At 40.8% G+C, this 12,059-nt stretch overlaps 1 protein-coding gene across 9 annotated transcripts in view; it reads right to left on the bottom strand.

Annotated features, from left to right (window-relative positions):
* The window catches only part of CACNA1C (calcium voltage-gated channel subunit alpha1 C), a 691,920-nt gene that overhangs the window by 34,330 nt on the left and 645,531 nt on the right, over positions 1–12,059 (bottom strand). For all 9 annotated transcript variants that reach the window (XM_055143504.1, XM_055143509.1, XM_055143508.1 and 6 more), the window contains 4 exons: positions 6,502–6,667; positions 5,630–5,757; positions 4,967–5,063; positions 3,412–3,514 (listed from right to left, as the gene is read on the bottom strand). In XM_055143504.1, the coding sequence (XP_054999479.1) occupies positions 3,412–3,514; positions 4,967–5,063; positions 5,630–5,757; positions 6,502–6,667 (494 nt within the window). The remainder of the gene's footprint in view (positions 1–3,411; positions 3,515–4,966; positions 5,064–5,629; positions 5,758–6,501; positions 6,668–12,059) is intronic.

Here is a 12,059-nt window from a genome sequence, read left to right as displayed (position 1 = left end):
GATTTGGGTGGGTTCCAATTATGCTTTGGGGAAGAAGAAAGAAAACTGGGGAAATAGAGATAAAGGTGGAAGCTGAGATTGGAGTGATAAACTAACCATGACCAACAAATACCAAGTGCTGCTGCCCCCACTAGAAGTGGAGGGGCACAGAACAGTCTCCTGAGACTCTCTTCCTTCACCCTCATTTAGACTTGGGCAACTGTAACACAGATTCCTCTCTTAAGCACCTTGTGCTAATTTGTAATACTAGACCAGGCAGCTAAAATAGACCCCTAGAGGATTTTCATGCTTTTGCAAAGCTTTACTTATTCTTACAGTGTGCTCTAGCCGAATGTGAAGCTTCACTGGCAATGATTTCATATTATTAGGTATTATAATATTCCCCTTCTATATATCAAAAGGTGGTTTGGGACTGGTTCTCCAAAGTAGGTGTTAATTTCTCTCTACTTCCTTCCACGTTCAAAAGTTTGGAGAATGAGTACTAAGGTCAGGTTTAGTATCACAAATTTTCTTATTTTCTTGCATTTGTTTCCAGTTTCTTCTAAGAACTCATTTGCCTCCTACTTTTCAAAATTTGTGAGATGTTTGGTTCAGAGAAAGGCTTGTACCTGTACAGGTGCTGGGGAACCTTTAGCTGCTATTCTTTACAAAATTTTCTTTAATTGTGTTGAAAAAAACTTAACATGTGATCTATAGAATAAACAATAAAATATTACAAACAATAGATACAGTAGGGACAGAATACTAATGTTTCTTTAATTCTTTAACTATTTTCCTGTGGCTGGTATCTTCCCTTTCTCTGGAATGCCCATTTGTTTGAGATTGACTGCATGCATTTGTTTTTTTCTGATTAGTTTTTTTTTTAGTATTATCAGCCACTGATCTTTTAGAGCAGCTTCTTTGGCACTATTATCAGCTGCTTGTTCCTTTAGCTGTCCCCTTTACTCTGACAGCCCCTCTTCAACAGCTGAATCCTGGCTTCAGCCTGCGTCAGTGTTTCTGTTCCTCTGTGAAGTGGAGACACACAGCTTCAACACACCAATCTTTAAATATCAGACTACATTTCTTCTAATGAGCATTGTATTTTCTCTCTGAGAACAAAACTCTTTCCCTGGACATAAATGTAGCCATTATCATTGTAGAAAAATCCAAAGCAGCTAACAAACATAAAGGTCAAGGTCACTGCTGATTCTACCATGACTGTCAATGTTGAGATCAACAAATTTCCTTCCAACTTTGTTCCTGTCTTACACACACACATACACACACACACACACACATTGAATGTGTACTGAATTATTTAATGTCACAAATAGATCGGTTTATATGGATTTTAGACCCAGTTTTTGCACTGACAACTGAGAGTGCATTCTTTTTTTTTTTTTTTTTTTTTTTGAGAGTGCATTCTTTAGCTTTAGTTTCTTTTTAATTAGCGGTACAATTCAAACTGGTTTTTTTAATTAGCTCATTATTTGACATATATCCTTCAGAAGAACTCTTTCATGTTTCCCTTTGATATAGCTCCATAGATAAAAGGCGTAAATAGACATGATGAGATTAGAATGAATGGCTCTGGCTCCAGAGGAAAATTCCTGAAAATGAGCCCAGGAGATACACCCAAGATGATAATCCAAGAAGATGATCCTTTCAAACATCTTGCTCATCTCCTGCTCCTTCGTCTTCCTGTCTTGCATGTCTCAAGCCTGATGCTGAGTTTCCACCCATTCCCATAGTAAGAGAATATAAAAATGGGGTTTCCACCATTCCCTGTGATACCCCATTCCCCAGCTTCTCTATCCTTTACATCCATTTCTCAAGGTTTCTACTGAATTTTATAAATCTGTCTTCAGTCCTCTGCTTTCAATATTGACTGCCTAAGTACAAGAAACTGAGAATTGTATAACACCTTCATCTCAGATCTTTTTATCATTTTATGGGAAGACTTAACTGAGAGAAGGGATTTCTCCACGTCATTGACTAAATTCACTCCATCATTATCTTTCTTACAAAAGAAGAAATGAATTATAAAGTAAATAAATGATTTATTAAACATACTATGAGACTCAAGTCTCCCAGCTCTTTCTACAGTATACACACAAAAATTACAAAAACAATTAGCTATAACTGGCAGCTTTAAGGTCTTAAGATAGAAATATAAGAGGGCAAAATGAAGCATACTACTTGTTCATCTGTGTGCTTACCCTACCAGTGGGTTTTTTCAAGCTTTAGTACACATATCAGTTGCTCATGCATCTGGTTCAGTTTTTGATTCCTGAACTCCATAGTCAGAGATACTCAGATGCAGTAGATCTGGGCTGGGACAGAGGATGCAACTATTTAAACAAGTTCCTGGAATTTATTCCAAGGCAGCTGGTCTGGTCTAGGAAACACTGGTAAACTAAAAGCCCTAGAGAGTAAGTGCATCTTAAGAGTACTTCCCATAGTCATTCCCCACTTCCCCGCAAGGTGGTTCAGGAATGTTGATCAATTTTAATGACAAGGCAACTGCTAGCCTTGAGGTTGATTTGGTGGGGGGAGGGGGGAATAATTCTTCACCAGACCATTTTGGCCCTAAAGGAACACAGTCAGACCTCTGAACACAGGTGAGATAGATAGTCCCACCTGTGCCAGGGAGCTGACAGCTATGTGATAATGTCAACCCCTGTCACAATTTGTTACTAAGATATCCTTCTTGACACAGGTTCTTTTTTTTTTTTCTTTTTGGGTCACACCTGGCGATGCACAGGGGTTAATCCTGGCTCTGCACTCAGGAATTACCCCTGGCGGTGCTCAGGGGACCATATGGAATGCTGGGATTCGAACTCGGGTCAGCCTTGTGCAAGGCAAACGCCCTACCCGCTGTGCTATTGCTCCAGCCCCCACAGGCTCTTTTAATTTATTATTATTTTTGCTTTTTGGGTCACACCCAGCAATGCACAGGGGTTACTCCTGGCTCATGCACTGAGGAATTACACCTGGCGGTGCTTGGGGGACCATAAAGGATGCTGGGAATCAAATGCCTTACCCACAGTGCTATCACTCTGGCTCCAGTTCTTTTAATTAAAAGGAAAGTTGGGCATTCAGGAGACACACTCATAGTCCTATTTCATTTAGGTGGGGTTTGGCTCATTTTCCAGATATCTCTCATCTGTTTCTACCTTTATGATATTAAGATATCACCCACAACTAGAAGCTCATGGAAGTTCAAGTTCTAGAGACCAGGGGACCATTTAAGAAGAGTAAATATGTCAAAGCAGGATTCCATAATGTTCCTATATATAAAGATTAAGAACCACGATTCTGGTAAAAGATGGACAAGTCCTGGGAACTTCTTGTCCTATGAGAATTTTTATTTTTATTTTCTATGAGAACTTCAAAGTGATGCTCCCAGGGACCAGCAAGGACTCTTACCTTCTGTTTTGATCCTCAGGGCTGTCCGGACCAACGCAAATAGGGTAGCATTGAACATGACTGTCCCATCACTATTCAGAGGCATGTTCATGGAGACCAGGCGCTGCAGGGAAAGAGGACAAATTGATGATTATAGTAAATCGTGCTCAAAGGATCAAAGGAACCACCAAGTATGTGAGTGCTGGGAGAGATTCCAGGAACATGTGTGTTCCCGTGTGTTAAGTGTACTGTGCATCTGTGATGTATGTATGTGTGTGTGTAACATGGGTGTATGCAGGTATGTGTGTATGTGTGTGTGTTAGGAGTAGATGGAGACATATAGCAAGGATCACTGCATTGTATGCAACCTCTTCTAGTGAGAATCTTTATTTTGGGGGCAATGCACAGGGGTTACTCCTGGCTCTGCACTCAGGAATTACTCCCGGCGGTGCTCAGGGGACCAAATGGGATGCTGGGAATCGAACCCGGGTCAGCTGCATGCCAGGTAAACGCACTACCCACTGTTCTATCACTCCAGCCCCTCTAGAGAGAATCTTAGCTCTGCTTTCCCCTCAGATTTAGGGAGGATGTATTTTGCCCTTATCAAATCTTTTCCCACATGCAGCCAGCAGTCACTCTGCCCTGGTTTTCTACTGTGCTTTTACCTTACTTTGAATGGGTTTTCTTTGTTTTATTTCACATCTTCTAGACTCTTGAAAATCTCTCTCTCTCTCTTTCTGTGTGTGTGTATCACAGTATAGGAATCAGTGGGGGAAAAAGAATAAAAGAGTACAGATAGAAAATTCTATATCCCCTCAGATCTACATTTTCAATGAGAGGATAATCCACAGAGCTGACTTTTTCCATTTGTGTTTCTTCCTCTATACAACTCTCTGACTTCACTTCCCCTGAACCTTGTTGCAGTTCTTTACTCCAGTAGGAGTACAGAGTGTTGAGAATGGGAGTTGCCTTGTAATTGAAGGAAGCAGGAAGAGGCAACTGAAACTCTTCAGCATTGTTAGGGCTACACGGTCCACAGTACAGCAAGGACAGGAAAGGTTGAGCCCCCACTTTGAGAGGCACCCCTTCTCAGGCTCTTGCACAGATCACATGAGTAAGAGTTGTGCTGAACATAATCTAGGATGCTTGTTTCAAGTGGGTTATGATCCCACTTGGAAATCTGATAGCAATAACAGATGCTCTTCCTTATACAATCTGCCAGTATGTTGGTGATTTAATGTTTCATTTCTGTACTTCACTATTCCTGAGGACAGTGCATATAATCCCCCTGATTCCAGGAGAAGAACCACTAAACATCCATATTAGTTTCATTAGACTCCTAGGATACGTGAGTGGTGTAAAATCAAACTTTGAACAGGTCCTTTATTCAAAACTGGGCGGGTGGCTCACTCTGTTATTCCTTTACAGTCAGAACTTATTGCTGGAAAGAATTTTACACAGATTTAGTCCCATTTCTTTAGGCACATAAAATACTGGCTTTTGAGGATCAATGGCCTGATCGAGGTCACAAGACCAGAAGGCATCATATTATTGAGTGATTCAGCTCGTAACTTACTTTGCAAGCCACGCGGTGAGGGCACAGCTTCCCAAAACCCAGTGGGGGCTGAATCCGCCGGAGAAGAGTAACCACATCTAGGTGTTTGATACGACCCCTACAAGAGGAAGGAAAGGAGGAAAAAGTCAGTTACAGGGCATGGACTTTGCCAGCAGCCAAATTAAGAGGTGAGGCCTGCCTGCAGGAGTAATCCCCTATAGTTTAGCCCTAGTAGTTACACTCATTGTGGGATTACATGGCAAAACAGACAGAGGGAGCTTTATATTCTAAGCAACTTCATTTTAGCAGTGCAATGAAATCTGCAGTATATATTTGCTGCATAAGCCAACTAATTATCTGATCAAAAGTTACTGAACTGAGCATTTATTGGACCTGAGGCTGGAATGGAATGGAGATCTAAATGATCCGGAATTTTTCAAGTACTTCTAGTTATTCCTGATATTAGGCTCTTCTGTACTTCTATTCAACTGGAAAAGATACATTCTTGACTTAGACAAGCTAAATCTCATAGAGTTGACCCCTGACCTTTGACCATAGGGTCTAGTCAGTGTTTCCAATTGACCTACTCAATGTTAATCCATCTCAATGCTACATCTCTTAAAGGTGTTGGACATCAGTCCCTCTCTGGGCTTTATGAATCAGGATTTTCCTATGGGGACTTACTTGGCTTCAGGGTCATATTCTGCCCAGATTCTTTTAAATTCATCCAGATGGTGGGGCCCAAGGATTGACCAGTCTCTTGTTAGGTAGTCAAAGTTGTCCATTATAACAGCTACAAAGAGATTGATGATCTGCAGCGAAGAGAGAGAGCATGATGAGTTATTACACACTTTCCCTTGAATCTACTTTCCCACTGGTGCCATATGTGGCAGAAACTGATATTTGTTTTTTGTTTTATTTTGCCTTGGGGATACACATGGCAGTGCTCAGGGCTTACACCTGACTCTGAGCTCAGGGATCACTTCTGGCAGGGACCACAGAACCATATGGAGTACTGAGATTGAACCCGGGTTATCCTTGTGCGTGGCAAGCATCCTACCTACTATACTATTACTCCCGCCCCACACAGTTAATTGACATTTCTAAAGTGGAGGGATATGTCACCATTTAAAACATCAACCACAGACTAGGGTCTCATGGATGTAAAATTGATATGTTTCCCTCAGCGTTGTATAGGATGAACCCCTCATGTGAATTGGACAGTTTCCCTGATATCATACTGCAGGTTACAAAGGACAGAGATAGCTTTCTCTCCCCCTCTTTAAAGAAAGTGCAAGCTGTCTCTAGGCCTCCACACTCATTCCCTTTTCTCTGAGATTGTTACCTTGGTAAGAGCCAACAACGGACAGAAAGTGGCTAGTTCAGCTCACTCTGGCCTCATCTACCACAATCTCTGTGTGTGAAGTCGGATATTCCTATCACTGTCTTTCCACTCGGGCCAAGCTGCCTTGACCATAAGCTGCATACAATGTGGGCTTGGGTTGTTGTGAACCACACCCTCACTGCATGCGGTTACTCCATGCCCTGCTGCTTACCAGGAAGGCACAGAGCATATAGAAGCTGATGAAGTAGAAGACTGCGAAGCTGCTGCCGCAGGGTGTCTCCCCTTCAGTGCTGTTGCCGGGCTCCGACTCCGGGGCACACTTCTTCCCTGGCATGCAGGCCAGCATGATGTCCTGCCAAGCCTCTCCCGTTGCGCATCTGTGGGGAAAAGGTGGGAACCCAACTCCCATGGAGCAAATCTTGAAGCAGCTCTGGATCCATCCCTAGCCCCGCCCCCGCCCTTCATTCTTCCTCGGAGGGAGTTACTCAGTTGAATTTGGTTCTTTTCATACTCTGAAAGCTTAGGTATGTCTATGGAACCTGAAAATAAATTGCATTGTCTTCAATATTTAAAAACTTTAACAAAGTTGGGGCTGGAGCGATAGCACCGTGGGTAGGGCGTTTGCCTTGCATGCGGCTGACCCGAGTTCGAATCCCAGCATCCCATATGGTCCCCTGAGCACCGCCAGGGGTAATTCCTGAGTGCAGAGCCAGGGGTAACCCCCGTGCATTGCCAGATGTGACCAAAAAGCAAAATAATAAAAATAAAAATAAAATAAAAATAAAAACTTTAATAAAGTGTGCCTGTACTGCAAACTCCTCTATCATAAAAACAACTTAAGTTTTCAGTTTAAACACTGGGATATATTGTGTGGTTCATCATGTACTGTATATACTCTATGAATATTCCATTTAAAACACCCACCTTCCTGCTAAGATTTTTATTTTCAAGTTTTCTATTATAAAAATATATGACAATATGCAGGACAATGTCTGGAATATCAGTGCTTTGGAGTCCCCAAGCCCTGAGAGCAGCCATACTAATGGCAAGGCACACTAACCAAGCCTTCCCCAGGGCCCTCTGCCCACGTATCACTCTCCTCTTCGAGAAGAACCTCAAAGCCTTGCAGGCAGCCACACTGGCAGCAAGGCAGCTCATCAAAGGCCTCTCCCACACCCCAGCCCAGATACCGCTCACTGACCCCCTGTTTATATTGGGGATTATGCAGCTGTGGGCAAGATAGGACTCTGGAGACAAGCAAACAGAGCCTCACCCTGCAGCTGGCAGAAGTAGAGAACGAGCATTCTCCAAAATGAACCCAAACCAGGGAGGGAACAAAACCCCACTGGCAAGAAAGAGATGGCCCAGAGTCGTGGTGGCTAAAGTCCCACCCTGCAAAAGGTTATGCAGCACTAAGAATAATGAATAAATGAATTCAACTATGAAAAACTTAATTCAACAGATAGTAACAAAATTCATAGACATCATCAACTACCTAAAATCTCTAAACTGTGTGAAGAAGATATACTAAAGGAGTTAAGGCACCTGCTTTGCATTCCAGTGATCCATTTTGAACCATTATCCCATAATGACCCTGAATGCTGCCAAGAGTGAGGCCTGAGCACAGAGCCAGGAGTATTCCCTGAGTACCACCAGGTGTGGCAGAAAAATAAACAAATAAACTGTCCGGAGAAGACAGTAGAAGAATGACACTTTCAATGTTTAATGATATAAAAAATACACAGTTGAACATAGTCACAATAAAATTTAAGAAAGCCTAATAAAAATGAAAGAACACTTTCAAATAGAAATGAAGGAGTTAAAGAACACAGCAGCAACTCTCAGGACACAGCGGATGAATCTGAAAACCAAACCACAGAGCCCAAAGACAAGGCAAGAACTCCATCACTACAGAAGAGCAATAGAAGAGAGATCTTAAAAAGTGAAGAAAATTTAAGAGATATTGTTGAGAATACTGAGAAGCATTATCTCAGATTCAAAGACTTCCATAAGGAGAGGAAAGAGGGAAAGGGGAAGAACAGATCATTGAAAAAATAATAAAACTTCTCCAACTTGAAGAGGGATATTAGTGCACCAATACAGGAGATGCAATCAATCAAAATAAACCCAAACAGAACAATACCCACCAGGACAAACTGGAATTAAAATGACAAGAATAAAACACATAATTTAGATTCCTTAAAGAAAGAAAAGAAACAAAGAGTCATATTTAAGAAGAGCAAACACCCATAAAATTCATACCATATTTTCAAGTTAAAGTTAAATTTTACAAGCAAGAGAGGATGGAATTATATACTCAAGACATTGAATAAAAAGAACCTTCAACCAAGAATCCTCAACCCTGCAAAGTTATCAGTCAGCTGTGAAGGAGTGATACACACATCTCAAAGAACAGCTGCTGTTGTCACATCTAAGCCAGATCTAGGGGCCCTGACTGGATCATATAAAATACAAAGGTGAGATAGAAAAAGCAACCAAAATTCTCTTAGATAAATGGCAACACATTCCTTAATTTCAACATTTTCTCTAAATATAAATGGACCGAATTTTCCATTTTAAGGAACTGATTAGCTGGATGGATTGAGAAACAAAATCCAACTTTCTGCTGCTTAGAAAACATTTTAACTCTCATAATAAACACAGATTGAGAGTGAATGGCCAGAAAACAGTCATTAAAGACTAATGTAAGACTCTAAAATAGGGCTGAGGAGAGAGAGAGAGCAAGAATGTGTAGGATGCTGTTGTGATTGTATGTGTCTGACTCAGGTTTGATCCCTGGCACCACATGTGGTCCCCCAGTCTCCATCAGGAGTGACTGATGAGCACAAAGCTAGGAGTAAACCCTGAGTACAGCCAGGTGTGGCCCTCAATACCCCAAAAAAGATTATAGAAAGGTGGTGTGCCACTTATGTCATACAATATGGTGCACAAGTTTAAAAACTGTATTAAGGGGGCTGGAGCAATAACACAATGGGTAGGGTGTTTGCCTCTCACGTGGCCAACCCGGGTTCAATTCCCAGCACCGCCAGGATAAATTCCTGAGTGCGGAGCCAGGAGTAACCCCTGAGTATCGCCGGGTATGACCCAAAAAGCAATAAGAAAAATGTATTAAGGATAAGAACAGACATTTGTACTGTTTTAATGGAGCAATATATTAAGAGGATATACTCATCAACATATATGCAATAATAGGGTATTAAAGTTTATAATGTAACTGTTAGTAAATCTTAGTAAATACATTGGCAACAAAATAGGTGAGGGAGATTTTAATACCCCACCCTCATCAGCTGACAGATCAACCAGACAGAATATCAACAAGAATTTTAACAAAAACTGCAAGTACTAAGATTAACAGACATGTACAGGACCCTCCAGATCTCTCCCCCAAAACACACACAGGTGAATATACATCTCTAGTGAACATGGAATATTGTCCAGGATACACAGCATTCAATGAAGTATGAGTATTCATTACATCACCAAAATAGAAACTGTATTTTAGTGGAGACGAAGTCTCATAGGTAGAAATTAACTATGAGGGGCTGAAGTGATAGTTTAGCAGGTAGGGAGTTTGCTTTGCATGCAGACAATCTGGTTCAATCCAGGTTGAAGTAAATCGTTATTCATACGGTTCCCTGAGCCCTACCAGGAGTGATCCCTGAGCACAAAGTCAGGAGTAAGCTCTGAGTACTGCCAAGTGCGGCAAAAAAAAGAAAAAATGGAGAAAGAATGAAAGAAGAAAGAAAGAAAGAAAGAAAGAAAGAAAGAAAGAAAGAAAGAAAGAAAGAAAGAAAGAAAGAAAGAAAGAAAGAAAGAAAGAAAGAAAGAAAGAAAGAAAAAGAGAGAAAGAAAGAAAAAGAGAGAAAGAAAGAAAAAGAGAGAAAGAGAAAGGAAGGAAGGAAGGAAGGAAGGAAGGAAGGAAGGAAGGAAGGAAGGAAGGAAGGAAGGAAGGAAGGAAGGAAGGAAGGAAGGAAGGAAGGAGGAAGAAAGATCAAGAGAGAATGAAAAAGGAGAGAGGAAAGAGAAGGATGAGAGAAAAGAGGAGAGAGGAGAGGAGATGAGAAGAGAGGAGAGGAAAGGAGAGGGGAGGGGAGAGAACGGGAGGGGAGAGGAGGGGAGAGGAGAGGAAGAGAAATTAGCTATGAAAAGAAAACTAAATAAGTTCTAACAAAAAATGAACACATCTTTGGAAGCAAACATTAAGTTAAAGAGAAAAACAAATAAAAAGTCTAGAATTTTAGATTAGATTAATTATCCATGTATCTGAGAGCTGTCTCTGGGTGTTCAGTGCTACTATGTTGCTCTGAGAATCTATATTTATTCCTGAACTACAGGAATAAATAACTGAAACTTTATAGTTTAAAGCCAAAAATAATATACCCACCATATTTCTCTTTTTTTTCAGAATGGCTTTGGCAATTTGAAGAATTAAAGATTGCATAAAAAATAAGTATATCTATTTTTAAGGCTTTGTAGAATGCTATCAACAGTTTGATGAGAATTGATTTGAATTGTATTGAATCTATATAACGCATGACATTAGGTAGGCTGGTCATTTGACACTGCTAACTCTTCCAACCCATAAAAACTGTAACATTTCTTCATTTCCTAATGTCCTTTTCAAATTTTTAAATATTACTTAGACTTTTGAAGTAAAAGTTTTTCATCTCCTTTCAGGATATTTATGCAGTACCCATCCGAGGATATTTATGCAGTACCCATCCAATAAAAGGTTGATAACAAGGATATACAATGCACTTGTTGAACTCCACAAGAAGAAAACTGCCAACCCGATCAAAAAATGGAGTGATGAAATGAACAGAAGCTTTCCTAAAGAAGAAATCCGAATGGCTCAGAGGCACATGAGAAAATGTTCCACATCACTAATCATCAGGGAAATGCAGATCAAAACAACCATGAGATATCATCTCACACCACAGAGACTGGCCCACATCCCAAAAAACAAAAGCAACCGGTGTTGGCGTGGATGCGGGGAGAAAGGGACTCTTCTTCACTGCTGGTGGGAATGCCGACTGGTTCAGCCCTTTTGGAAAACAATATGGACGATTCTCAAAAAATTAGAAATTGAGCTTCCATTTGACCCAGCAATACCACTCCTGGGAATATATCCCGGAGAGGCAAAAGGTATAGGAGAGATGGCATATGTATTTTTCTATGTTCATTGCAGCACTGTTTAAAATAGCCAGAATCTGGAAAAAACCAGAGTGCCCCAAAACAGATGACTGGTTAAAGAAACTCTTGTACATCTACACGATGGAATACTATGTAGCTGTCAGAACACATGAAGTCATGAAATTTGCATATAAATGGATCAACATGGAAAGTATTATGTTGAGTGAAATGAGTCAGAAAGAAAGAGACAGACATAGAAAGATTGCACTCATATGTGGAATATAATGTAACTGAGAAGTACAAGTTGGCAACGATGCAACTTCTGGCAGATATCTCTCTGGACTTAGTTACTAAAATACTAAATTACAGAAACCCAAAACTGAGAGGCCGATAAGTGTGGTCACTCGACCTCATACCTCTTCATCCTCAGCAATGGAAAACAAATTATCTAATGCTTCCTTTTCAGCAGGTCTGACTTTAGGGGAGAGACTCTCCAAACAATAATAGTGAGTTTCGTTGAAATATTGTATGCAATCAAAGTGAAAGTAAAGTGAAATTTATTAGTTACACAGGCGGGGGGGGGCTTAGGGGGAGGCAGGGGTGTGGGGGGGTTAG

This window comes from Sorex araneus, chromosome 6, assembly GCF_027595985.1.
Source record: "Sorex araneus isolate mSorAra2 chromosome 6, mSorAra2.pri, whole genome shotgun sequence".
Taxonomy (NCBI): Eukaryota; Metazoa; Chordata; class Mammalia; order Eulipotyphla; family Soricidae; genus Sorex; species Sorex araneus.
The sequence above is the reverse complement of the archived record's forward strand: the minus strand, read 5'-3'. Positions and strand labels throughout refer to the sequence as shown.